The following is a 27,781-nucleotide window of genomic DNA, read 5'->3' as shown; positions in this document are numbered from 1 at the left end:
CCCTGTGGCAGCAGGTGGGAGGTTGTTGTGGGGCTCCGCCATAGCCGCTTTGCTGGTTGTGCTGGTGGAGAGGCGCAGGTGGCTGAGCCAGTGCTGCCCTGTGAGCTCCCTCCCCGCAGGAGCCTCTGCAGGACCCCCGACTCGTCAGAAGCTGGGAAGGGTGAGTGTGTGAGAGCATCTCCTGAGGCCCCGGGGCGGGCGGGGCGGGGGCCAGGAGGGGGCCCTTGGGGTCCTCACTCTGCAGCACTGACCTTGAACACTAGGCCTGCCAGTTGAACCCATTGTGCAGTGAGGAGGGGAGAGTGCCCGGGACAGTTCAACCTTCATTTTGGGGCATGGTTTCCTTTTTGTTTATGTAAAGGTATGTTTTGAGTTGAGCCACAGCACCTCGAGCCCCCAGCTCAGTCCTCAGTGAAGCTCCTCCTAAGGGTCTGGGGCAGTTTGCTTGTTGCTGACACCAGAGCAGCACAGACTCCAGCAGTTAGAACAAACAGCTTTGTTTTCCTCCGAGTTTTGCTGCAAGGTTGAGGGGCAGCATGTGGTGCTGGCGTTGTGCTTGGCAGAGGCCTGGGGTGGCACAGCGACCTTGTAGACAAGCTATTTGAAAAACTCCTTTGTCATTTTAAGTCTCGGTCTCTTTGATCCTCTATCCCCAAAGGTGACTAAATCTGAGCACTGTCTGCTAATTGATGTTTGTGATTTCTTAAACTGATATTTTTAAGTGTTATGGTAAATAGATCTTTAAAAAGTCTTTATTTCTTTTCTTTCTTTCTTTTTTTTAATCTTTTATTTGTTTATGTTCAAGTGAGAGTTCAAGTAAGAGAAAGGCCCAGGCCCCTTGACCTACTTGCTAAAGGTCTTGCCTTGAGCTCCCTGGGATCCCATTTGGCGCCGCTTCTAATCCTTTCAGCCCTGCTTCCCATCCAGCTCCGTTCCTGTGGCCTGAAAAAGTAGTTATGGTCAGCCCAAGGCCTTGGGACCCTGCACTCCCATGGGAGACCCAGAAGAGCCCCTGGCTCCTAACTTCTGATTGGCACAGTGCCGGCAGTTGCAGCCACTTGCAGTGAATCAGCGGACAGCAGATATTTCTGTCTGTCCTACTCTCTCTATATGTCTGTCTTTGCAATAAAAAAAAATGAATGTTAAAAAAAAAAGACACAAAGATCTTCTACCCACTAGCGCACTACACAGGTGGCTAAAATAACCGGTGCTGGACCAAACTGAGACCAATAGCCTGCAGTTTCCTCCAGGCCTTGCATGTGGGTGATCAGGGCCCAGGCACTTGGATGATCTTCCACTGCTTTTCCCAGGAGATGAACAGAGAGCTGGGCTGGAAGTGGAGCAGCTCATTCCATATGGGATGCTGGTGTTGCAGTTGGCAGCTTTACATATTATACCACAATGCTGGCCTTTGCTTTAATTTTTGATATGATGACAGTACCTGTGTTGCTTTTCATTTCTCATGTTCAAATTCATTGCAATTGTTTTGAATGTAGGACAATATTATGTCAACAGAGTGGGGATAAATTCTGATGGTGTATGAAGCATGGATAGGGTAGAATGTTTGCAGTCTAACATTTCCTCCATGTACAGTATTTTGTGTTTCTGTAGGATTTGGTTTGACTTTATCTTCTTCATGGAGTGTTAACTGAGATCTCTAATCACATTGCTAAGTAGCAGTTCCCACTGAGTGAGTAGTTACACTGTTGTATTAACTAATACTCATTACTGTCAGTCAGTGTGTATTTTCCTTTGTTCTTCTATGAAATTTTCCTTCATATAATGTGATGCTGTATTTAGAATTAGTGGGAAGAAGCATGTGGTCCTCAAAATTGTGTGTGAAAAGCTGCACCAAACATCCATGCCATTTTTTTTAAAAGATTTATTCATTTTTATTACAAAGTCAGATATACAGAGAAGAGAGACAGAGAGGAAGATCTTCCATCCGATGATTCACTCCCCAAGTAGGCCTCAACGGCCGGTGCTGCCTCGATCCAAAGCTGGTAACCTGGAACCTCTTCCCGTTCTCCCACACGGGTGCAGGGTCCCGAAGTCTTGGGCCGTCCTCGACTGCTTTCCCAGGTCACAAGCAGGGAGCTGGATGGGAAGTGGAGCTGCTTGGATTAGAACCGGCGCCCGTGTGGGATCCCGGCATGTTCAAGGCGAGGACTTTAGCCGCTAGGCCATGCCGCCGGACCCCAGTGGTGGATTTGTGCACGCAGGTATAATGGAATCAGGCATGGTGCTTGCATTCAAACCAGGCACTCTGGGGTTTCTTCGTTCCAAGCAGAATCTTTACCACTGTGATCAACTCCAATAGGTTTTAGAAGGTAAAAATAGCTAAAAATTGGTGGTGATGATGGTCATAATTGAAAAATAATGAGTTCAATTTGTAAATTTTCTGGTGAGTTCTTAGGTGTTTGGTTTTTTTTAAATTTACTTTTATTATATTGTTGACAATCTTGACATAGCTGATTAAGGTAAAAAAGTTCAGGGGCTATAGGGAAGTGGGTAAGATTATTATGTCCATATTGTTTCCTTCTTGTATCTGAGGTAAAGGAGGATATTGAGGGAGAAGCCTCACCCAGTTTCCCACCCACCCCAAGTCCCGGATGTTAGGATTACTCTGATATACTTGATCAAGTGTTTTTTGTTTTTTCTTTTCTTTCTTTTTTGTTTGTTTATTTATTTTTTATTGTATTGTTGACAATCTTTACACAGTTAATTACGGTAAAAAAAAAAAGGTTCAGGGGCTATAGGGAAGTGGGTAACACTATTATGTCCATTTTATTTTCTTCATGTATCTTTACTATAGGGGGTTATTGAGGGAGAAGCCCCACCCAGTTTCCCACCCACCCCAAGTCCCGGATGTGGGGCATACTCTGAGATACTTGCTCAAGTGTTTTTAATAGTTCACCAGTTATGAATTGCTGCCAGTTTTGCCACTCCCAACTCGATGAGGTTGTTGAAGAATCCAATGATTGGCATAGTCCATCATAGAGTCTTCATTTGCCATTATTTCGCTGCCAACATAGAGCTGAGGTGGTTGATTGACCTGTTCGGTCTTCTGTCTGTTCTTGGCTAGGGTTCTGAGTCCAACAGTTTGATGGGGGAGATCCCCAAAGAAATTTTGAGGTATTCCCAGACCAGATTCTTGTATGTTCTAGCAAGCACAGGGCTCAGCACAGTCCATCACCACGATCAGCTGGTGGTTGCAATTGCTGGGTTGGTTCTGTTTTCAGTCCCGATTTCCACTGGAATCAATGGGTGTTGCAGTCCAGCCTGCTTCTGCCCAGCACACACTCGGCCCTCACATCAACCAATGGGAGCTGCAGCCTACTTGGAGCGACCCACAATAACCCCCACCAGGCCCGCCCCCTACCCTGGTTTGCTAGTATGTATAGCAGACTAGTCCAGTCTGTCCCACATTCCATTTGGTTCTTGTACTTGTCAATGGGTGTTAAAACTTAGTTCCATCTAACCAACTCAGCTATCCAGCCCTCACAGATGTTGTTGCGTGCCTCTCTGTCTGGCCACCCCAGCCCCTGTCCTAGTTTTCGTGCTCTGCAGTGGGAGTAGTGACCCGAGAGGGAGGAACCCACTATTTCCCTCCCAGGTCTCTCTTACTTCTGGATTATGCACTCCACAGGTGGTTCTGTTATTTGACTTGAGAGAATTAGCCCCCCCAGTGCCAGCTTCTGCCAGCTGATGCTGTGACTAAGCCCAAACAACCCTCACCCACTCTGATTTATGCTTGCACCAGTAGGAACAATCAGTCCAGCCTGACTTTTCCCTGATCTAGTCCACATGGGGCGCACAGGTGTTGTAGCCCTGCCTAGCCTATTCTGTCCCCATCCCAACCTGCACTCTCCAGTGGGGGTAGCTGTCTGGTGAGGGGATCGGCCTCTTAACCCCCCCCCCCCGCTGGCTCTGCCACTTTCTTCCTGGTTCTCACGCATGTTTGTTGGGTGCTGCAGTCACATCCAGTACAGGCAACCTCACCCTGGCATTCCTCGTTGTGCACTGGTATTTGTCAAGACCAAACCTGGCTCGACCCACACTCTGTCCTGGTGTTCGTATTTGCCAGTGGATGAAAGATGACATGAGCTGATTCAGCCTGGTCTGCCCCCGACCCATGCCAAATGTATGCCAGTGGGAAACTTTCCATAGCTTGTTCTGGGCTGTTTCTTATCATGCTTCTTGCGCTTACCTGCAGGGACTGTGCCCTGCCAGAGGAATTGCCCAGGATCCTCCATCAGAACCCCTCCCAATGCCAGATTTTGCTCATACCAGGGGGTCCATGAGCCAGCCCTACTCAGTTCACCTCCTGTCCTAGCAGGAACAGTGGCTTTTCTTGGCTGGCCTTCAACCCATTCTGGTTCTTGTTGTTGGATGTTTCAGCCCAGCCATGGATTGTCCATACCCACATACAGCTCACACATGGCTCAGAAGGGAGTTGAGACCCAGCCTAGTCAGTCCCACATCTACTCTGGTTCTCCAGGACACCAGACAGTGTTGGGGTCTGACCTGGCCTGGTGCATCCTCTCCCAGTCCACACTAGTGCCACGGGAGACTACAACTGTTTCCTAGTTAGAACATAGCCCCCATTCCAGCACATGCGCCCCTTGGTGGGAACCTCAGCCCAGTAAGAGTCTCCCCTTAGCTCCCCAGTGGGCCTATTCGCGGCTGTAGATCACACACCTGCCAGTGTTTGCTCAGACTCAGCTTGGCAGAGCCCCCTCACTTGTCCTGGCCTCTGCCTCAGACACTGTGGCTTAGCATCCTTAACTCACGTAGACCAGAAGGTACAAGATCCTAGCTCGGCATGACCTGTGTTCCATCCTGGTCTCTAGTTTCACTTGTAGGCTAAGGTTTGCTCAGTCCTGCCCAGTACATCCCGTTCCATTACCAATTGACACATTAGCCAACTGTTGGAGCTACTTTGTCCAGCTTGTCTGACCCCCAGGTCTGGACTACATGTTCATCAGTGGGAGCTATGACTCACAGAGGGGGTTTCCCAAGTTCCTCCACTTGATCCACTCCCAGACCCAGTTCTCATACATGCCAATGGGTTTTATTCCAGTGTCTGACGCAGTCTGGCCTTCCATTTGGCCTTACATGAGCTGGTGAATGTTGCAGCCGAGCCCACCCCACACCCTATTCAGGATGCAGATTCGGGTGCTGCTGCCTTGACAAGTCCAGACTGTTGCGGGTTCCTTTACCTGTGATTGATGGCAGTGGCCTTGGTCACACCTAGCTTAGTGCATCACCACCCCAACTTTTGAGCCATGCAGAGGGGCTAGAATTTCCACAGGGTGTGGCCCACACATCCTGCACTGAATCTACCCCCAGCTATGGTTCTTGAGTGCTAGTTAATGTTATGATTCTGCCTAATGTGACCAGTCTCCTGATCCATCATTATGTCAGGTCAAAGGATATCCTGCTGGACAAGCCCCAAGCCTTAGCTTTTGCATGAACTGGTGTTCACCAACCAGTATTGTTAAGTGATTACAAGTTCTTCAAAGGAAGAGTAATTGCCATTGGTAATCTTTAGGTTTGACTCAGATCCCAGAAGCACAGTGGGATCAACCTGGAGCTACCTAAGCAGAGGTTCTGAGAACACCTCCAAATGGCGCCCTGGCCACCCGGGCACAGCTCACCACGTGTACATGGTAGCTGGAGTCGGGATCTTAGCAGGACACCCCATCCTGGAGCCCACCAACAGCCTCCCAGCTGCTGGAAGTTTAAACCTCCAGGCCCAAGGTTGTGCCCCTCCCCAATCCCATTCACCGCCCAATGTGAGGGGGTAGGTTGTCCCTGGACCTATCCAGTCATGGAGACCTCCTCCCTTGGTGTACTCATCCCGATGGAAGCAGCCCCGAAACCAGGCAGGCCTGGCGACAGCTCACCACTTGCACATGGTAGCTGGAGTCAGGATCCGAGCAGGACGCCTCATCCTGGAGCCCACCAAAAGCTTCCTGGCTGCTGGAAGTTTAAACCTCCAGGCCCATAGTTCTTAGGTGTTTTTTAACATGTAAAAGAATGCAATAAATCATTTCAAAATCTCCAAGTTTATTTTACTATGTCAAATTCCAATCCACATTGGATGTGATTTTCCTGTATGGGGTATTTTGCATTTGAATATAAATGTAACCTTAAGGGATGGTCACACATCAGTGACATAAATTACAGTGATTGTTTCAGTTCTAGAGTTTTTGGGGAAAGGGAATATTAGTGTGCTTGTCTTTTGAAGAATAGGTTATAAAATGAATTAATAAAAAATAAAAAAAATTACAAACAGGGCCCTGCATGCTGACCTAGAAGCATTTGGGTATCAGATATGATCTACCCAAAACAGCAGCCCAGCTTCCTGTATCATGACATTCACTCATTCAAATCTAATGGTTTTCTCTCACTGTTGCCATAATGTAACTGTTTCATGAGGTAAAATATAAAGATTTCTCAAACTATGTTGCTGTCATATTTATGGATGTCCTATGGGCTGAGGCAAATGAAATGTCAAAGTCAAGTGTTGTTGAGGTTTTAGGAACTGGAAAGTGTCATTGAATACTGAGGAATTTTCTTTTGGAACTATTACTAAGAAACTCTAGATTAAATGTCCTATTCAATTTTCATATATAGTTATTCACAAAATTACTTTGAATGTAGAAACATTGAAGTACTTAATACCATGCGGTTATTTTTCAGAAGCATACGTTTTAGTGACAAAGTGGTTTTTCTATGGTATTTTGTAATGTGAACAATACTTGTTGAAAAAATAAGTTAGTGCTTAGCAGTAACATTATGTTTTTTTTTTAATTTGTTAAAAATTTTCATTGGAAAGTCAGATTTACAGCAGCAGAGACAGAAAGATCTTCCATCTGCTGCCTCACTCCCCAGATCTCCACAGTGGCTGCAGCTGAGCCAAAGCAGAAGCTAGGAATAGAGCGTCTTGTGAGTCTCCCATACAATGCAGGCTCACAAGGTATTGTTCTGTCCTTGACTGCTTTCACAGGCCACAAGCAGGGTGCTTGATGGGAAATAGAGCAGCCAGGATATAAACCAGCATCCATATGGGATCCCTGTATGTGCAAGGTAAGGAGTTTAGTCACTAAGCTACAGTGCCAGTCCCAGTAATATTAGTTTTAAAGAAGTAGCAATTGTTTGCATTGACCTGATGGTTACTTGCTTTAATCACTGCCAATTATTGAAATTATTGATACTATTTCATGGATGCCTTTTTGGCACTTGTAAGGCACTATTCTTGCCCAGGATAGCTGATGGATTTTATTTCTCCAGCCACTGTGTCTGCCTCCAAGTTGATGTTGCTTAGCACAGTGGGAACCACTGAAGAGGATAGGAACAATCAAGACCAATGCATAACTCCCTGTCTCCACCTTCTCTTGCAGGTGTAGCCCTGCTGCCTGCTACATGCTTCCCCGGCTGGAGAACACCAACACACCTTCAGTAAGTTGTTTGTTTACTTCTCAGCTTGCTTTACCTTGTATTTGAGGAGTATGATGATAGTTTTTAAGCTAAAATGAAAAACATGTGAGAGAAAGAAGGTAAAATTTTGATAACTAAACATTGGAACTGTCAAAGCTGATTGAAACTTCCTCTCCAGGTTTTCTGTTTTAAATATATATATTTAAAGATTTATATATTCTTTAAAAAGATTTATTTATTTTTATTACAAAGTCAGATATACAGAGAGGAGGAGAGACAGAGAGGAAGATCCTCCATTTCCAGGTGTACTGAAATGGCCCGTGCTGCACTAAAATGAAGCCAGGAGCCCAAATACTCTTCTGGGTCCTCTACATTGGTGCAGTGTCCCAAGGGTTTGGGCCATGCTCAACTGCTTTCCCAGACCACGAGCAGTGAGCTGGATGGGAAGTGTAGCTGCTGGGATCAGAACTGGCATCCATATGGAATCCTGACATGTTCAAGGTGAGAACTTTAGCCACTAGATGACTGCAATTTGCCCTGAGATATATTGACAATAAATTGACAGCACTATTACAATGAGTAAAACAGTGTAAGGGAGTGTCAGTATGGTGGGCTGAATGTATTGCCATATCCTCCATGTGCACCTGAATATGTTGTTCACTGCTCCATTGAAGCCACTGAGGAGGCCTGGCTCTGACAAATACCCTCCATTGTCAGTCCATGGAACCTGCAGTTCTCTCCATGGTTGGAGTTCTGAATCCAGTGATTCAGTTGGGGGGATCCCCAAAGAAACTTGATCTGATGTGATCCCAGACCTGATTCCTGTGTGTGCATGCCAACAGAGGGTCCAGAACATTCCATCACCCCAATCAGCTTAAGCACATGTTGGTGGTTGATATTGCTGGATCAGATCTGTCACCGGTCCTCTCTTCTATACATACCAATGAGTGTTGCAGTCTATCAGAGAGGTGCTCACTGTTTCCCTCATGGGCTCTCTCCTATTCCTGGATCTCGCACTCTGCAGGTGTTTCTGTAGCTTTACTTGAAAGAGTTTCCCTCCTCTAGAACCGTTGTCTGCTAGGTGATGCTGTGGCAAAGCCCATCCAACCCAACCCTCACCCACTCTGGCTTATGCACATAGTAGTAGGTACAGTCTGCCCACCTTGGATTTTCCCTGTTCCACTAAACATGCAGGCCAGCAGATGTTATAGCGCTGCCCGAAGTGGTCTACCCAAATACCAGCTCTCACATTCACCATTGGGTGTAGTGACTCAGTGGGGAAGCTCCCTGCAGCCCCCTACTGGGTTTGCCTGCTTTCCCATGGGTCTCATTTGTGATGGTTATGTGCTGTGGCCGAGTCTGGCATAGCATAGTTCACCTTGGCATTTGCCATTGAGTGCTACAGTGTGGCTCAGCCCAGCTTGCCCCCAGTTCAAACTCACATAGGTGGGAGCTACAGCCTAGGCAGTCCAACCAGCTGCCAGTCCCATCCCTAATGTGAATTGTGTGGTGTTGCGGCCCAACTCAGCATGATCCACATACCATTCTGGCTCTCAGATTTGCCTGTGGGTGATATGAACTGGCCCAGCCTGGTTTGCCCCAGACCTGAGCCAAAGGTATGCCCTTGGGTACCATAACCTGGCCTGGTCTAGGCTGCTCCCTGTCATGGTTCTTACTCTCACCTGCAGGGACTGTGTCCCAACAGAGGAATTCCACAAGCCCCTCCTTCAGAACTTATCCCAATGCCAGATCAGTGGGATCATGATCCAGCCCTACTTTGTCCAACTCCTGTCTTAGCTGGAACAGTGGCCTTTCCTGATTGACCTTCAACCCATCCTGTTTTTTTTTTTTTCTGTTGGGTATTTCAGCCCAGCCCAGGATTGTCCACACCCAGACATAGTTCATACATAGCTCAGCAGTGAGAGATGTAGCCTAGTCCATCCTACATTAAGCCTTGTTCTCATGAGCACCAGTGGGTGCTAGAGTCTAGCTCAGTCTGGCACACATTAGACCTAGTCCACACTTGTGCCAAATAAACTGCAGCCATGTAAGAACCCCTGCTCTGGCCCTCACACTTACCAGTAGGAACCACAACCTAGTCAGGGTATACCTTTAGCTCCCCAGCCAGGCTGGTTCCTCGCCACAGATCTTGCTTTTTCCAGTGGTTCTCTGATGCAGCTTGCATAGTCCCTCACATGTCTTGGCCTTTGCTTTCAAGCGCTGGAGCCTGGGCAGTCCCAGCTCTTGCTGGTGGGTAATGTAACCTGGACCTGCTCAGTCTGTTCCCATCCCTAGCCCATGAACACTTTTAGGTGTGAGATCCTAGCTGGAATGACCCGTGCTCCAGCCTGGTTTCTGCACTTGCTGGTGAGTTAAGATTTGCTTGGCCCTGCCTGATCTGCCCCTTTGAACAGCCAGCCCACACGTTTGCCAATAGGTGGAGCTAATGTGCCCACCTGCCCACCTTGCTTGACCCCCAGACGTGGATCATGTGCTCACCGGCAGGAGCTATGACCCAGCAGGAGAGTTTCCCAAGTTCTCTCATTCTGCCTACTCCCAGACCCAGATCTCACTCATGCCCTTGCCTGGCATAGCCTGCCTCTCCATCTTGGCCTTGTAAGAGTTTATGAATGTTGTTGCCCAGGCTACTGCACACCCTCTTTTAGGATGCATATTCTGGTGCTGTAGCTTGAACATTCTGTGTCAGTACCCGTGAATGTTGACAGGTTCTATGGTCACACTAGCTCAACCCATCACCCTCCCAGCTCTTGAGCTAACCAGTTGGACTTGCATTTCCACAGGTTTAGGCCCACATATCCCCCACAGAATCTACCCCTGGATCTGGTTCTCTCTCATGCTGATGTCATGGCCCTGCCTAACCAGACCCATTCCTGTTCCAACATTCAGCCAGGCAGTGGAATCTAGCCTTGTCTGACAGATCCCCAGCCCTAACTTTTGCGTGGACTAGCATGTGGTGGTCAGCAATATTCTTTACTAAGAATCCCTACTCAGGGCTCTCATATGGGCTGGTGTATCAGTTTGACCTATACCGTACTTCTAGTCTCTCCCCTCCAAACCACCATGTCTCAGTCCCCTCATTTTCCTGCAAGTGCATTGGCCCTGTCACTGGGTGTCCCTCAGGATTCAGTTCTTACCTACACGTACAGTGGCCTTATCCATGAATGTCCCTAGGTAACAATTCCACACCCCAAGACTCTAAAGCTTGCCCCTGGGTGAAGCTAGCAGTTGAAGCCTGGTGCCAGTTGGTGCTTTGGCTACCAACAAGCCCAGGATTCAGCACTTGGCATCAATGGCTGTTGCTTGTGCTCCAAGTATTGGGTCCAGGTTGATTCAGGTACCCCTAGCAGCCACCATGCTGCTGGCAGCTCCATTAACACAGTCCTGATGTCCCTCCCACAAATCTTAAAAAAATAAAGAAAAGAAACGGAGAAAAAGAATTTGCAGCTATGCTGACACACTGGTACTGTTAACACATATTTGGCATTAGCCAGGCCCAGGATGCCCACCAGCTCTTAGCTAATTTTCTCCCACCTGTGTAACACTTACCTACGTACAGTGTAAAAAGACAGCTGCCTAGAGCTGAGGTGTTTAACATCTTTTAACAGATTTTAGTGTAAAGGGATGATTCTGATTTCTTTTTTTTTTTAAAGATTTATTTTTATTACAAAGTCAGATATACAGAGAGGAGAAGAGACAGAGAGGAAGATCTTCCATCCGATGTTTCACTCCCCAAGTGAGCCACAACGGGCCGGTGTGCGCCGATCCGAAGCCGGGAACCAGGAACCTCTTCCAGGTCTCCCACGCGGGTGCAGGGTCCCAAGGCTTTGGGCCGTCCTCTCCTGCTTTCCCAGGCCACAAGCAGGGAGCTGGATGGGAAGTGGAGCTGCCGGGATTAGAACCGGCGCCCATATGGGATCCCGGGGCTTTCAAGGCGAGGACTTTAGCCACTAGACCACGCCACGGGGCCCGATGATTCTGATTTCTAAAAAAAAAAAAAAATCCAGTGGAGTTTGATCAACCTGTATTTGAATAATATCATAGAGTACAATGTTTTATTTAATTATATGCACAGCATCAGCTGAGTAAACCAGGTGCCCAGGCTTTCCGTGTGTGTGTGTGTGTGTGTGTGTGTGTGTGTGTGTGTGTGTGTGTTACAGCACACAGGGTCCTCCGTTCCAGTTGCCTTATCATTGTGAACTGCAGTCACCACGCACTGGGATGGAACACTGGATCTTGTTCCTTCTGTCTCTCTTTGCTACTTTTCTGCCTCCTTCCTAGCCCTGGTCTTCACTCTTACCAACCCGTAGCAATCACAATTCTAAGTTTGCAGCTATGTTTTAACATTTATATATGATAACATGTTAGTTTTTTCTACATTAGCCTTATTTTATTTCACTACATCCATGTTCATCTATTTTGAAACAAATAAGAATTTGTTGTTTTTAATGACTGAATGCAATCTCTTGGCATTCATTAGGTTTCACTATAATAACATCAGATGAAGAAATGATATCTAGAGTCAAAAGTAATTTATTATCTTGTTTAGTATACTAATTTAGTATATTTTTGTGCCTTTTACTTCCTTGTCTATTTGTGTGAATATTACATAACAATAAAAAGTAGTCATTCTAATTTGGTTACGTATCTTAGAGGAAATGCCTTTGGTTTTTTGGCGTTCAGTTGTGTAATGGCTATAGGTTTGTTATCTATAGATACTATTTTATTGAGACCTATTTCTGTGTACCTCAACTGAGGAATACTTGGATATATTTATATATTTGTAGATTTCCTCAATTTACATAAATGTTATTACAAAATAAATGTAGAAATTCATTGAGTGCTTTCTATAAGATAATTTTAATGATGCTGGTCCATCTTGTTTATGTGAAATATTTGGTTGTTGATTTTCATTTATTGGCCCATTTACTACATTCTTTAGGTGCACCATGGCTATTGTATGTGAGCTTATTGATGTGATGTCTCATTTATTTTACATGTATAATAGGAATGTTTTTATTAAAGATTTTATTTATTGTAAAATCAGATATATAGAGTGGAGGAGAGAATTAGATTAAAATCTTAGGTCTCATGGTTTCCTCCCCAAATGGGGAAGCCTGGGCTGCTGGATTATAACCGGTGACCATATGGGATCCTGGTGCATGCAATACAAGGACTTTAGCAACAAGGCCACCGCACTGGGCCCTATGATAAAAATTTTACATCTATTTTGTCAGATGTGTTTGTCTATGACTTTTTAATGGTTTTAAACTAGATTTTTGGACTATAAGCAATTATTTCAGAAGAAGCATTAAGTAAATGGAGATTGGACTTTTACTGAGCAATTCCATCTTTTTTTCCCTTATTTTAAACGTCAGACATAGTTAAGATCGTCCTATTGCTGATTCAGTCTAGTTAAGGAATCCAAGTATTGTTAGGCTTAGCATAGTTATGCTTAGCATAATTTTCTTCATCTTAATTTTATAGTAATTCTAGAAAATGTGATGTTAATTTGGTAGAATTTAGTAGTGAAGACACCTAGTGTTGACCTTTGGTTTGAAGAGATTTATTCCTGATTCACTGTTAACTGCCTGTTTTATCAAGTTTTTTGATGTCTTTTTCATTCAGTTTGTAGCCTAATGCTAAGTATCCAGAAATTAAGCCTTTTTTATGATTTATTTGTTTATAACTACAGTTGATAGTCCCTAGCAATCCATTGCACATCCGTTTTTCCAGTAAAGATTTATTTTATCAGGCCTGGTGTGCTGGCCTAGCAGCTAAAGTCCTCACTTTGAACATGCTGGGATCCCATATGGCACCTGTTCTAATTTCATTGAAGCCACAGTCCGTCCGCCTCCCTGGTTGTGGCCTAAAAATGCAGTCAAGGACAGCCCAAAGTCTTGGGACCCTGCACCCGTGTGGGAGACCTGGAGGAGATTCCTGGTTCCTAGCTTCAGATTGATGCAGCGCTGGCCATTGCGACCAGTTGGGGAGTGAATCATCGGACGGAACATCTTCCTGTCTGTCTTTTCATCTCTCTGTATATTTGACTTTGCAATTTAAAAAAATTTTGGGGACTGGCGGCGTAGTCTAGCAGCTAAAGTTCTCGCCTTGAAAGCCCCGGGATCCCATTTGGGCACCGGTTCTAATCCTGGCAGTCCACTTCCCATACAGCTCCCTGCTGTGGCCTGGGAAAGCAGGAGAGGACGGCCCAAAGCTTTGGGACCCTGCACCCGCGTGGGAGACCTGGAAGAGGTTCCTGGTCCAGGCATCGGATTGGCACGTACCGGCCCATTGTGGCTCACTTGGGGAGTGAAACATCGGATGGAAGATCTTCCTCTCTGTCTCTCCTCCTCTCTGTATATCCGGCTTTCCAATAATAATAAAATCTTAAAAAAAAAATATTTTAAGAATTATTTTATCGATATGCACGGCAGAACTATAGAGAAAGAGGGAGAGTTAGAGAGATCTTCCTTCTGTTTTATCCCTCTCCAAGTGACCACAGTGATTAAAGCAGGACGAGGTTGAAGCTTCTTCCCAGTTCTCCCAGATCAGTACAGGGAATCAAGCACTTGCAGCATCCTCTGCATTCCCACATGCACTAGAAGGGAGCTGGATCAGAAATAAAGCAGCTGGGCCTCCACAGTGGGCAAAGTCCTGGCCTTGCGCATGCTGGGATTCCATATAGGTGCTGCTTTTAATTCTGATGGCCACAATTCTCATCCTGCTCCCTGACTGTGGCATGGGAAATCAGGGGAGGATGGCCCAAAGCCATGGTACCCTGCATGTGTGGGAGATCTGGAAGAAGCTCCAGGCTCCTGGCTTCAATTTGGCTCAGCTTGGGCAGTTGTGGCCACTTGGGGCATGAATCAGCCAATGCATGATCATCATATCTGTCTGTCTCTTTCCCTTTTTTTTTTTTTTTTTTTAATTATCAGGCTTTCCAATAGAAGTAGATAAATGTTTATTTAAAAAAAAAAATAGAAAGAGAGAGGGAAAAAAATGCAGCAGCCAGGACTTAAGGTGGGATCTACAAGGGAAGAATATATCCCAAGCAGTGGCAGAACCCACTTTGTCCAGACAGCCCTGATCCACTGTACTTCTGTGATATCAATTATTATATGTCTGTCTTCTTTTTGATGTGATGTACTTGAGCCTACTTTTTGCTTCATCTAGCAAAAGTTTTACTGATTTAGTTCTCCTTTTAAGAACAATGAATGCCTCCTTTATCTTCAGTATTTCTGAATATAGTTCTAATTTCTTCATTAATCTTTATTTTGAATTTCCTTTTTCTACTCCTACACTTTGCTTCTTATTTTTGTGAGACTTGGAGATCAGTGCTTAGGATGCTTACTTCATATTTTTGTTGTTATAGCTCAGGTGTTGACCATGTAAAGTGAAAACTTTTGATTTCTGTATTTCTCTGATGATGGGCGGTTCTTTCTCATTAGCAATAGGAAGTATAGTTACAAATAAGAGTGTGCTTTGGTTGCCATAAATATATACTATAGAATGTGTCTTGAATCACAGTAATTCATTTCTAATGGTTCTTTTTAAAATTCTGTTTTGATAATGTTTACATAGTTTAAAATGGAGCATGCATGCACATGTGGATGCTGATTAAGCTAGGAAGGATGGAGAATTAGGGGGAAGTGGATGAGACCATTGTTTCCAAATGTTCTTCTTCCTGTGTCTGGAATGGTGGGATGTAGGAGAGAAGCCACTCCCAGAATCCCCGCAATAGAACCTTGGGATGTGGAATGGCCATCTTATATCCCACGGTCGCCAATGTAGAGCATGCTCTGAAGGTTCTGTTGAAGTGATTTTCATAAGAAATTCTTTCAAGGTTGATTGGTTGACATTCCAAGTTGAGTTTCCATTCAGCCAGATCTTTGATGTCAATACTCCCCTGGGGTAGTTGGTAATCTGTTCTGCCCTCCTTCATCTGCAGGCTCCAACAGACTGCCATATCCCCTATGTGCATCTGAGCATGTTCATTCATCAAATGAGGCGGCCTAGTTCTGACACATGCACTCCAAGGTTAATGCACACTTTCCACATTTGTCCGCATTTTGGGAGTTCTGCGTCCATTGGTTCAGTGATGGGGATCCCTGAAGAAATCATAGACATATCCGTTTACTTGCCAGTCCAGGGTCCAGCTCAGTGTGTCACCCACATCAGCCTACCACACACTGGTGGTTGCAGTTGCTGGATAAGTTTTGTCTCTAGTCCCATCTTGTATGCAAACCAGTGGATGCTGTGGTGGAGCCAAACCATGTCCATCCAACATTCAGCTCTCATGTACACCAGTTGGGAACTGCATCTCAGTCACACTGACCCATATTAGGCCTGCCCCAGCTATGGTTCCTTTGCATGTTGTTTTGAGCAGCAGACTGCTCTTGATGCATCCTGGACCAGTGTGTCCTGTTCCCAATCCTAACATTCATGAGTGTCAGAGGGTTCCATGGTCCTGTTTAGCTCAGCTCTTTATAATTTTCAGCTCTTGTTTGGGCTCCAGGATTGGGTGTCCTGCTTGGATCCCGACTCCAGCCTCAATGTGCACATGGTGAGCTATGCCCGTACCAGCCTGGATTCGGGGGCTGCTTCCTTCGGAGGGAGTTCACTGAGGGGGGAAGTCTTCATGACTGGGTAGGTCCAGGGCCCACCCAGTGCCCTCATTGGGCGGTAAATGGGATTGGGGAGGGGTGCAATTTTGGGCCTGGAGATTTAAACTTCCAGCAGTTGGGAGGCTGCTGGTGGGCTCTAGGAGAGGGTGTCCTGCTCAGATCCCGACTCCAGCTACCATGTGCTCCTGGTGAGCTGTGTCCAGGCTGTGCCTATTGGCCACCCTGCCGGGGAACTCTGGGGTATTAGGTTGTCTGAATCGTTGCTTAGATAGCTCCAGGTTGATTCCACTGTGCTTCTGAGATATGAGTCAATCCTAAAGACTCCCAATGGCAATAACTCTTCCTCTGAAGAAATTGTAATCACTTAACAGTGCTGGTTGGTGAACACCAGTTGATGCAAAAGCTTGTCCAGCAGAATATCGTATTACCAGACATGATGATGGATCAGGAGACTGGTCACATTAGGCAGGGCCATAACATCAACCAGCACTCGAGAACCATAGCTGGGAGTAGATTCTGTGCAGGATGTGTGGGTCACACCCTGTGGAAATTCTAGCCCCACTGGAAAGCCCAAGAGTTTGGGTGGTTTTGGACTAAGCTGGGTGTGACGAAGGAGCCTGCCATCAATCACAGGTTAAAAAACCCACAACAGTCTGGACTTGTCAAGGCAGCAGCACCCGGATGTGCATCCTGAATAGCGTGTGGGGTGGACCGGGCTGCAACATTCACCAGCTCATATAAGGCCAAATGCAAGGCCAGACTGTGCTGGACACTGGAATAAAACCCATTGGCATGTATGAGAACTGGATCTGGGAGTGGATCAAGTGGAGGAACTTGGGAAACTCCCTTGGCGAGTTATAGCTCCCACTGATGAACACGTGGTCCAGACCTGGGGGTTGGACAAGCTGAACAAAGTAGCTCCAACAGTTGGCTAATGTGTCAATTGGTAATGGAACAGGATGTACTGGGCAAGACTGAGCAAACCTTAGCCTACAAGTGAAACTAGAGACCAGGATGGAACACAGGTCATGCCAAGCTAGGATCTTGTACCTTCTGGTCTACGTGAGTTAAGGACGCTAAGCCACAGTGTCTAAGGCAGAGGCCAGGACAAGTGAGGGACTGTGACAAGATGAGTCAGAGCAAACACTGATAGGCGCATGATCTATGGCAGGGAACAGGCCCACTGGGGAGCTAAGGGGAGACTCTTACTGGGCTGAGGTTCCCACCAAGGGGCGCATGTGCTGGAATGGGGGCTATGTTCTAACTAGGAAACAGTTGTAGTCTCCCATGGCACTAGTGTGGACTGGGAGAGGATGCACCAGGCCAGGTCAGACCCCAACACTGTCTGGTGTCCTGGAGAACCAGAGTAGATGTGGGACTGACTAGGCTGGGTCTCAACTCCCTTCTGAGCCATGTGTGAGCTGTATGTGGGTATGGACAATCCATGGCTGGGCTGAAACATCCAACAACAAGAACCAGAATGGATTGAAGGCCAGCCAAGAAAAGCCACTGTTCCTGCTAGGACAGGAGGTGAACTGAGTAGGGCTGGCTCATGGACCCCCTGGTATGAGCAAAATCTGGCATTGGGAGGGATTCTGAAGGAGGATCCTGGGCAACTCCTCTGGCAGGGCACAGTCCCTGCAGGTAAGCACAAGATGCATGATAGGAAACAGCCCAGAACAAGCTATGGAAAGTTTCCCACTGGCATACATTTGGCATGGGTCGGGGGCAGACCAGGCTGAATCAGTTCATGTCATCCACTGGCAAATACGAACACCAGAACAGAGTGTGGGTCGAGCCAGGTTTGGTTGTGACAAATACCAGTGCACAACGAGGAATGCCAGGGTGAGGTTGCCTGTACTGGATGTAACTGCAGCACCCAACCAACATGCGTGAGAACCAGGAAGAGAAGGAGCAGAGCCAGCGGGGGGATTAAGCGGCTGATCCCCTCACCAGACAGCTACCCCCACTGGAGAGTGTGGGTTGGGATGGGGACAGACTGGGCTACAACACCTGTTTGCCTCACGTGGACTAGATCAGGGAAAAGTCAGGCTGGACTGATTGTTCCTACTGGTGCAAGCATAAATCAGAGTGGATGAGGGTTGTTTGGGCTTAGTCACAGCATCAGCTGGCAGAAGCTGGCACTGGGGGGGCTAATTCTCTCAAGTCAAATAACAGAACCACCTGTAGAGTGCATAATCCAGAAGTGAGAGAGACCCGGGAGGGAAATAGTGGGTTCCTCCCTCTCGGGTCACTACTCCCACTGCAGAGCACAAAAACTAGGACGGGGGTTGTGGTGGCCAGACAGAGAGGCACGCAACAACATCTGTGAGGGCTGGATAGTTGAGTTAGTTAGGTGGAACTAAGTTTTAACACCCATTGACAAGTACAAGAGCCAAATGGGATGTAGGACAGACTGGACTAGTCTGCTATACATACTAGCAAACCAGGGTAGGGGGCGGGCCTGGTGGGGGTTATTGTGGGTCGCTCCAAATAGGCTGCAGCTCCCATTGGTTGATGTGAGGGCCGAGTGTGTGCTGGGCAGAAGCAGGCTGGACTGCAACACCCATTGATTCCAGTGGAAAACAGAAGCAACCCAGCAATTGCAACCACCAGCTGATCGTGGTGATGGACTGTGCTGAGCCCTGTGCTTGCTAGAACATACAAGAATCTGGTCTGGGAATACCTCAAAATTTCTTTGGCGATTCCCCCCATTCGAACTGCTGGACTCAGAACCCTAGCCAAGAACAGACAGAAGACAGAACAAGTCAATCAACCACCTCAGCTCTATGTTGGCAGCTAAATACTGGGCAAATGAAGACTCCATGATGGACTATGCCAATCAGTGGATTCTTCAACAACCTGATCGAGCTGGGAGTGGCAAAACTGGCAGCAATTCATAACTGGTGAACTATTAAAAATACTTGATCAAGTATCTCCGAGTATGCCCCACATCCGGGACTTGGGGTGGGTGGGATACTGGGTGGGGCTTCTCCCTCAATATCCCCCTTTACCTCAGGTACAGGAAGGAAACAATATGGACATAATAGTGTTACCCGCTTCCCTATTGCCCCTGAACCTTTTTTTTTTTTTTTTGCCATAATTAACTGTGTAAAGATTGTCAGCAATACAATAATTTAATAAAGAAAGAAAGACAGAATCATGGTGGGAGGGTTTAGGGAGGGGTGGGGAGAACCCAAGTACCTATGAAACTGTCACATAACACAATGTAATTAATGAATTAAAAATAATAATTAAAAAAAAGAGAAAGACAGAATATATCTCAGCTCTTGGGCCAACCAGCAGAAATTAGTTCCACAGGTTGAGCCTATGTATTGCCCACATGATCTGCCCCAGACCTAGTTCTTTTGCATGCCTGTCGGTATCATGAACCAGCCTAACATTATCTTACTCTTCTGTGAAATTCATTGGCAGTAGTGTAATCTTTCCCTGCCAGACAGACCCCCCGACTCTGCCTTAAGTGTGCATTGGTTGGTTGTGGTAGTCCATGTTAATTATCCCAGCTCATTTCTCCCATGTGGGCATGTGTACTCGTCTGACCCAGAAATTTCCTCAGTTATGGCTTCCAAACCACGAGGTGTTAGCCCCCTCATTTACCTGCAAGTAATGTGGCTTTGTCAATAGAAGTCTTCCACAAGTCATTCCTTAGCTGCAACATACTCCTTCAGTGGTCCTGCCTCCCACACATCCCCCTTACCCCTTCTCCTGAGCAATCCATAGTTCCTAATTTTGGGAGTCAAGCATCCCAGCCTAGCTGCTTAAAAGCATCTTCAGACATGCTGACCTGCGTTGAGAATGTAAACGTGACCTTGGACGCACTGTAAGCTCTTGGCTGGTGGTGGGAAGGGCATAGCCCAGCCTGGCTACTTAAAGGTGGCTTGAGCCATTCTGGCCTGGGCTTGGTGCCAAACTGGACCCTGGACCACACTGACCAACTTTGGCTGAGGTAAGGGGCACAGCATGGTCTGTTGCTTAAAGGAGACTTGATCTATCCTGGCCTTGGCATGTGCACCAAAGGAACTCTAGTACCACTGGCCACTTTTGGCTAGTTGGGGGAAGGAAAGAACAAGGCCTGGCTGCTTGAAGGCAGCTTGAGCCATCCTTGCCTGGATTGTTTTAATGAAGGACATTGCAATGGATATAAAGTGGTATATTATTGTGGTTGCCATTTTCATTCATTTAATGATCAATCATGCTGAAAATCTTTTTGTGCTAATTTATTAGCCTTTTGGTTATCTTCTTTGTAGAAATATATTTAGTTCTTTGTCCATTTTGGTATCTGTTGTTATTGCTTTTGAGTCTCAAGGATTTTCCTGCCAACATGCCTGAGACCACCAGGGGATGAGGTGTCAATGTTCTTGGGCTGCAAGAACCACCGGGGACAGTCTGAGGGATCATGTCCACTTACTATAATGTGATCACAACTCATTCACTGGGAAAGGAGACAGCAGAAGGGCAGTCTCAGCCCTCTCATACAACAAGGACACTGTAATTAAGTAGAAGCCATGTCTATCCCTTTAGAACTCCAATCAATTCAAAGGTCAAGTACTGCAAACATGGCTCTAAGTCATGCTTCATGGTCATAGGCAGGTTGGCTGTTAGTCATGCCCACCAGGTAGCGTTTGAGTTGACAGTCATACTTATACTGTAATACATGTTTATTTAATTTGTGACTGATGCACCAATTAAATGAAAATTGACCTGTAACTGTACCATGCACTGACCATAACAACTTTTTCAGTGTCGCAACTATGTTTAATGTTGGGTAGCAATTCTAAAAAGCAGTCCACACTGAGTGTGCTATAATGTGTGAAGAGGAGTGAAACCATGATGACTACAAATAAGCCAATAATGCCATTGCTAAGCTACAATTTGTTAAATGTGGTTTTTCAACTTATTTTGATTGGAAATTGAGATTTACAGAGAGAAGGAGAGATAGATATTCCATCCTACTGGTATAATCCCAAAGTGGCTGCAGAAACTTCTTCCAGGTTTCCCACTCATGCTTTGGGCCTCCTACTGCTTTCTGAGGCCACAAGCAGGGAGCTAGATGGGAAATAAACAACCAGAATATGAACCAGTTCCTTAGGAAGGAGAAATAGAAAATTTGGAAACAGTGATCACATCAACATTTCCCTAAACCTTAAACTTTCCTACCCTGATCATTTGTGTAAACATCATCCACAATAAACAAAAATTCACATATATGTATATATATGTATATATAGATAGATAGATATAGATAGATAGATAGATAGATATAGATATTTGTTTTGGAAAAGCAGATATACAGAAAGAAGGGGGTACAAAGATTCTCCATCTGCTCTCACTCCCAAAGAGTTGCAATGGAAGGAGCTGGGCCAATGAGAAGCCTGGAGGTTCTTCTTGACCTAGCACACAGGTGCAGGGTCCCAAGGCTTCAGGCTGTCCTTTACCTCATTCCCACACCATAGTCAGGGTGCTGGCTGGGAAGTGGATTAGCCAGGACACATACTGGCCACCCACATGGCATCCCGGTTCATGCAATGTGAGGGCTTTCACCCCTTTGCTATTGTGCCATGCCCCCTTTTCAGTTTCTCTATATCTGGTTTTCAAATAAATAAATGATTCTAAAACAGGGAAACAAAAAATTCCAAATCTAAATGGAAGTTGTGTTCCATTAGGAAATATTAGGTTTCTGGTTTTTTGTGTTATTTTCTAGAGAGATTGTGCTTGTATTATGAGCTTTTTGGATTATTAGGGTTTCCCTATCACTCTTTTTTTTTTTTGTATTCTTTTTTTTATTAATTACATTGCATCATGTGACACAGTTTCATAGGTACTGGGATTCTTCCCACCCCTCCTCATACCCTCCCCACATGATGGATTCCTCCACCTTGTTGCATAACCACAGTTCAAGTTCAGTTGAGATTCCCTCATTGCAAGCTCACAATTTTAACTTTCAAAAACACTGAACAGTTTTCCAAAGACACAATTTCCACCAGTGAAATATGAGTTCTAGCTCATCCACATTCTTGGTATGATGTGATATCACCACTCTCAGAATACTTGCTATGATCAGTCACATGAAGGTTAGCTACTGTAGTAGGAATATGGAGTGGTATATGGAATTTCTCTACATTATCATCAACATTGGTCATTAACAATCTTTTATAAGAATAGGTATCTCACTGCAGCTTTAAAAAAAATATGTATTTTTCTTGGAAAGGCAGATATACAGAGAGAAGAGGAGACACAAAGAGAAAGATCTTCTGCCCTCTGGGTCACTCCCCAAATGGTTATCAGCCAGAACTGAGAGGATCCAAAGCCAGGAGCCTCCTCTGGATCTCCCACATGGTGGCAGAGTCCCAAGGACCTGGATTGTCCCCCATTGATTTCCTAGGACACAAGTAGAGAGCTGGACACAACGTGGAGCAGCTGGGACATGAACTGGCACCCATATGGGATCCCACAGGATGCTTGCAGGTAGAGGATCAGCCAACTGAGCCATCACACCACGCGCTTATGTATATATATATATATATATATATATATATATTTATATATTTTTTTAATTATTTATTATTTAACTTCAGTAATTACATTGTATTATGTGACACAGTTACATAGATACTTGGGTTCTCCCCACCCCTCCCCAAACCCTCCCACCATGGTGGATTCCTCCACCTTGTTGCATAACCACAGCTCAAGTTCAGTTGAGATTTCCCCATTGCAAGCGTATACCAAACATAGAGTCCAGCATCTGATTGTCCCGTCAAGTTCAACGGCTTCTTAGGCATACCCTCTCTGGTCTGAAGACAGAGCCAGCAGAGTATCATCACTCTTTTTTAAGATTTATTTTTATTTTTATTGTAGAGTCAGATAAACAGAGAGGAGAGACAGTGAGGAAGATCTTCCATCCAATGAGTCATTCCCCAAGTGACAGCAACAGCCGGAGCTACACCGATCTGGAGCTAGGAACCAGCAGATTCCTCCGGGTCTCCCACAGGTCTCCCACAGGGGTGCAGGTTTCCCAAACTTTTGGCCATCCTCAACTGCTTTCTCAGGCCACAGCAGGGAGCTGGAAGGGAAGTGGAGCTGTGTTGATTAGAACTGGTGCCCATAAGGGATCCTGGTGCTATCAAGTCAAGGACTTTAGCCGCTAGGCCACCACGTTGGGCCCTCTATATCACCCTTTATAATTTGTTAAATAACAGGACACAGGAAGTTTCATGTGTTGTTCAAATTGGCAACTTTTATCTTTCAAGCTCCTTGTGACCTTAACAACATATACATCCTCTGTTTGGTCAAGAGATGATCAAATTACCTCAGCAGATAGTTCCCAAAATGCAGCCATTTGGGAGATCAAAAATCACAATGAGATATCTCAACCCTGACAGAATGGCTATTATTTGGAAGAAATTGGTAATAAATACGGGTGAGGAAGTAAAAAATGGGAACTTTTATATATTGCTGATGGAGTTATAGATTAAATCAATACATGAAAAATAATGTAAAATTTCTTAAAGGTTTAAAAATAAGATTGCTGGGCTCAGAAGAGTAAACTTGCAAGTAAATTCCTTGCCTTGAATGTGTGGGGATCCCATATGTGCACTGGTTCTAAGCCCAGCAGCCTTGCTTCCCATCCAGCTCTCTGCCTGTGGCCTGGAAAAGTAGTCTACGTTGGCCCAAAGCCTTGGGACGCTGCACCTGCATGGGAGACCTGGAAGAGCTCGTGGTTCCAGGCTTTGGATCAGCACAGCACTAGCCATGAGGCCACTTGGGCAGTGAATCATTAGATGGAAGACCTGCCTCTCTGTCTCTCTTTGTTTCTGTATATCTGACTTGGCAATAAAAATAAATAGACCTTTTTTTTAAAAAAAAGCTTAAATGAAATAAAAAAGATTAAATTTCAATAAGATTGCTGTAAGCTTGCAATCTCACTACTAGTTGTATTTTCTGAGTTATGAACACATTGTATGAAAGAGATAACATCTATTTTATAACAGCACTATTCATAATACACAAGATGTGGAATGAATTGAGGTGTCCATCATTAGATAACTGAATAAGGAAAAGAGTATATGTGTACAACAACCTGTTTTTTATCTGTGAAAACAAAATTCTGTGTATTATATCAAAATTAGTATAACTAGAGTATAAGATGTTAAGTGAAATATCCTAAATACAGGGCCTGGCGGCTAAAGTCCTCGTGTTGAACACACCAGGATCCCATATGAGCGCCGGTTCTAATCCCAGCAGCTCCACTTCCCATCCAGCTCCCTGCTTGTGGCCTGGGAAAGCAGTTAAGGATGGCTTAAAGCTTTGGGACCCTACACCTGCCTGGGAGATCTGGAAGAGTTCCTGGCTCCTGGCTTCAGATTGGCACAGCACTGGCTGTTGTGCTCACTTGGGGAGTGAATCATCAGATGGAAGATCTTCCTCTCTGTATTTCTCTCCTCCTCTGTTTATATCTGACTTTGTAATAAAAATAAATAAATCTTTTTAAAAAACATCCTAAATACAGATATACAAATATGATATTTTGTTATGTAGAGTAGCTTAAAGAATCACAAGCAGCAACAATAAAGGTAGGGAAGAAACAATGTTATATATAGGTATTGATGCAAACATGGTTTGTTACATTTGATTTACATCTTTGTCACACAGCGAATGATGATATCCTACTGCAGTTTAAATGATATGTGTTTGTGAATTGTATGATTGAAACATCTTTTCATTTCATTCTATTTATAGTGCTTACCTATGAAATTGGTCATTTTACTGTTGTTTGAATCAGTTACTCAAAAATTAAGATCTTGAATACAATGTGAATTTCAAACATGTTATTCCAAATGCTTAAGAGAGTAACAGGGGAAAAGGGAAGATTCAAAAGAAGTATCATACTGTTAAATGTATGTATATCTGCTACATTAGCTGTTTTTATCTTAAATTAGTAAATAAATTTCTGGAACAAAAGGCAAACCCAGGAAATTGGTAAATGCTAAAGGGCTTCCAGGACATTAAAACAAAGGATTAGGTTTGTTACAGCATGGCATTTGTCCTATATGTATATCTTCTTTTCAGCTAGCAGGCTGTGACTGGCTGATACCAACTAATTCTCAGAAGAAGATAGTTCTTTATGAGACTATCATTTGTTTCCTTTCTAAGCTGTAGTTTACTATGTGGAAATTAAAACTTCAGCTTAATTAGGTTATTCCATAAAAAGTAAAGCAAAAACAAAGTAGAAAGTTTTAATATGTGCATACTCAAAAGTGAAAAAAAAGAAATATATATAGTTTTATATTTATACACTAGAATTACATGCATATGTATTTCATATTTTTTGTCTTGAGTATGTACATATAAATGTGTTATTGATATATATAATCATATATGTTTAATTCCAGTATAAGCTGAAGGAAATATTTATTCATGCAAGTAAAGTTTAAAAATGTTTTCAGTATTTCATTATTTCACTTTGAATTAAGAAAATGGAATTTTAAAGTATCTCAGTATGTATGATGAAATCATTAGTAAGCTACTCAATAATTTTCTCGTTATCTTGTGTAATAGTAAGCATTTATCTTAATTATCTAATCTAGCATGACTTTTACCTCATGTGTATCTAAAGATTACACAATGAGCTCATTTTAAGTTTATTAGAGAAAACAGTCTGATACAGAATAAGAATGGAATTATAGCTTCAGAATTGCAAACATGATACAGGACAAAATGTTTTGTTTTTACCTTGTTGCCAAATAGATTGTAAATTAAGCTGCATTCCTAGAAGATGCAAATTGAACACACAGAGAAGAATTAAACTCAGCTTAGTGTTATAGATCCTGAGTTAATATTTCAGCTCATTGTCAGTAAGGTTACTTATGTTAGTTTAGTTGAAAAGTAGAGTGGCAATAAAGGAAACTGAATGATATCTTCCACTTGGAGAGCTATTCTAACAATGCCTTCAGGAGCGGGAGGAGGGCTGTGGGCGGGCTGTGGGCTGTGGGCTGTGGCGGCGTCCTGGCCGGCGTCCCCCCCACCCCCGCACCCCTCAGTAGGCCGCTCCGCTTGCCTCCGCCTGCTCTATTTTCGGGGCCCTCCCGGGCTGCCTCAGCTTCCCGCAGGGTGCAGGAGCCAGGTGGGCGCGCTCGGCCCTGCTCCTCCCGCTGCGTGTCAGCCTGCAGCGCAAGCGGCCACCGGGACTCGCAGGCTTCCACGGGCGGGCTTTGCCGACACCCCATGGCCCCCTCAGCCCCGATGCCTCCGAGGGCCGAGTTTGGCGGTGCCGGTGTATGCTGGCGCTGTAGTGGTGTGGCCCCTTGCTGAGTGCACCCACGACACACCCCTCGCTGCTAAGTTTTGTTGCACATTGCAAGGACCGACTGTGAGCCTGCTCCCTGCTTGTGGCCTGGGAAAGCAGTCTAAGACCCTGTACCCATGTGGGAGACCTGGAGGAGGTTCCTGGTTCCTGGCTTCAGATTGGTGCAGCACCAGCCATTGCGGCTCACTTGGGGAGTGAATCATTGGACGGAAGATCTTCCTCTCTGTCTCTCCACCTCTGTACATCTGACTTTGTAATAAAAATAAATAAATCTTTAAAAAACACAACAATGCCTTCAACAGTTTATTAGAATGAGAATCTTTAGAGAAAGCAGCCTTTAAGAGAATCAAGAATATTCTGTTGTAATATTGGAATTGCAAAAGTAATACAACACAAGATATTTTCATTTAACTGTTACTCTATGATGCTGTATACATTGTAAATTAAACTACATCCATAGAAGTTGCAAATTAAATATACAGAAAATGCACTGTCAGTGTTTCTATTTAATGATCCAGAACTGAGGAGACATGTGCTGTTATAGGTGTTGGTGTCATTTGAAGATGTGGCTGTGGACTTTACCCAGGAAGAATGGCAGACAATGGACAATACGCAGAGGACCCTGTACAGGGAGGTGATGCTTGAGACCTATAACAATCTGCTGTCCTTGGGTGAGTGAAGTTCTGTCATGCCTTAAAGAACACTTCTGTATAGTTTGCTAATGAAAGAGAAGTTTATAAAGTGTAGTAGCTGGTAGGACTAATGGTGATTTTGGAAAATCTTCATCATTCTCCATTCCCAGGGTACTGCATGACAAAGCCTGATGTGATCTTCAAGTTGGAGCAAGAATCAGCACCATGGACAGTGGAGAACTCTGTCAACCTAATACTTCCAGGTAGGTCAGCAGGGAAGTTGATACATAGCTCAGTAAATGTTGACTGGAATTATATTTGATTTTTACTTTGAGTTTCTTCCAGAAGGACAGCTGGTGAGACACAGGCATTCTATAGTCTCCATGTATAGGTTTCTTCTAGCAATTTGCCAGCCTGTCACTGTAAATCTGTAAGTATATACGGGTTTTTCACGATCCCACACACTTGAATCACAGCTGCCACCTCCCAAGATATATTTTCAGGAGGTTGTATTTGAAGCAGAGTAGCCAGGAAAAGATGAATTAGAGCTAAGATAGGATGTAAGATACCCCAAACCTTATTTTGAATTTTTATACCATATTTTCTGTCATATCCCACTTTAAGTTAAATACACAATGTCACATAATTGAAATTTTCATTTAAAAAAATGGGTATTATGTTAAGGCATTAATAGGTGAGATGTAATGTCCATTTGATAATGCTCACATTTTAAT

At 44.7% G+C, this 27,781-nt stretch overlaps 1 protein-coding gene across 1 annotated transcript; it reads left to right on the top strand.

The window, feature by feature from the left end:
* Positions 1 to 27,310, top strand: LOC131480429 (zinc finger protein 793-like; the record flags this gene model as incomplete). Its single annotated transcript, XM_058665261.1, has 4 exons — positions 1 to 143; positions 7,410 to 7,467; positions 26,960 to 27,086; positions 27,218 to 27,310. Coding segments are annotated over exons 2-4 (256 nt in total), but the record flags the coding sequence as incomplete, so codon positions are not given.
* Positions 27,311 to 27,781: the final 471 nt, after the last annotated feature.

Source organism: Ochotona princeps, chromosome 6 (assembly GCF_030435755.1).
Source record: "Ochotona princeps isolate mOchPri1 chromosome 6, mOchPri1.hap1, whole genome shotgun sequence".
In the NCBI taxonomy this organism is placed as follows: Eukaryota; Metazoa; Chordata; class Mammalia; order Lagomorpha; family Ochotonidae; genus Ochotona; species Ochotona princeps.
The sequence above is the reverse complement of the archived record's forward strand: the minus strand, read 5'-3'. Positions and strand labels throughout refer to the sequence as shown.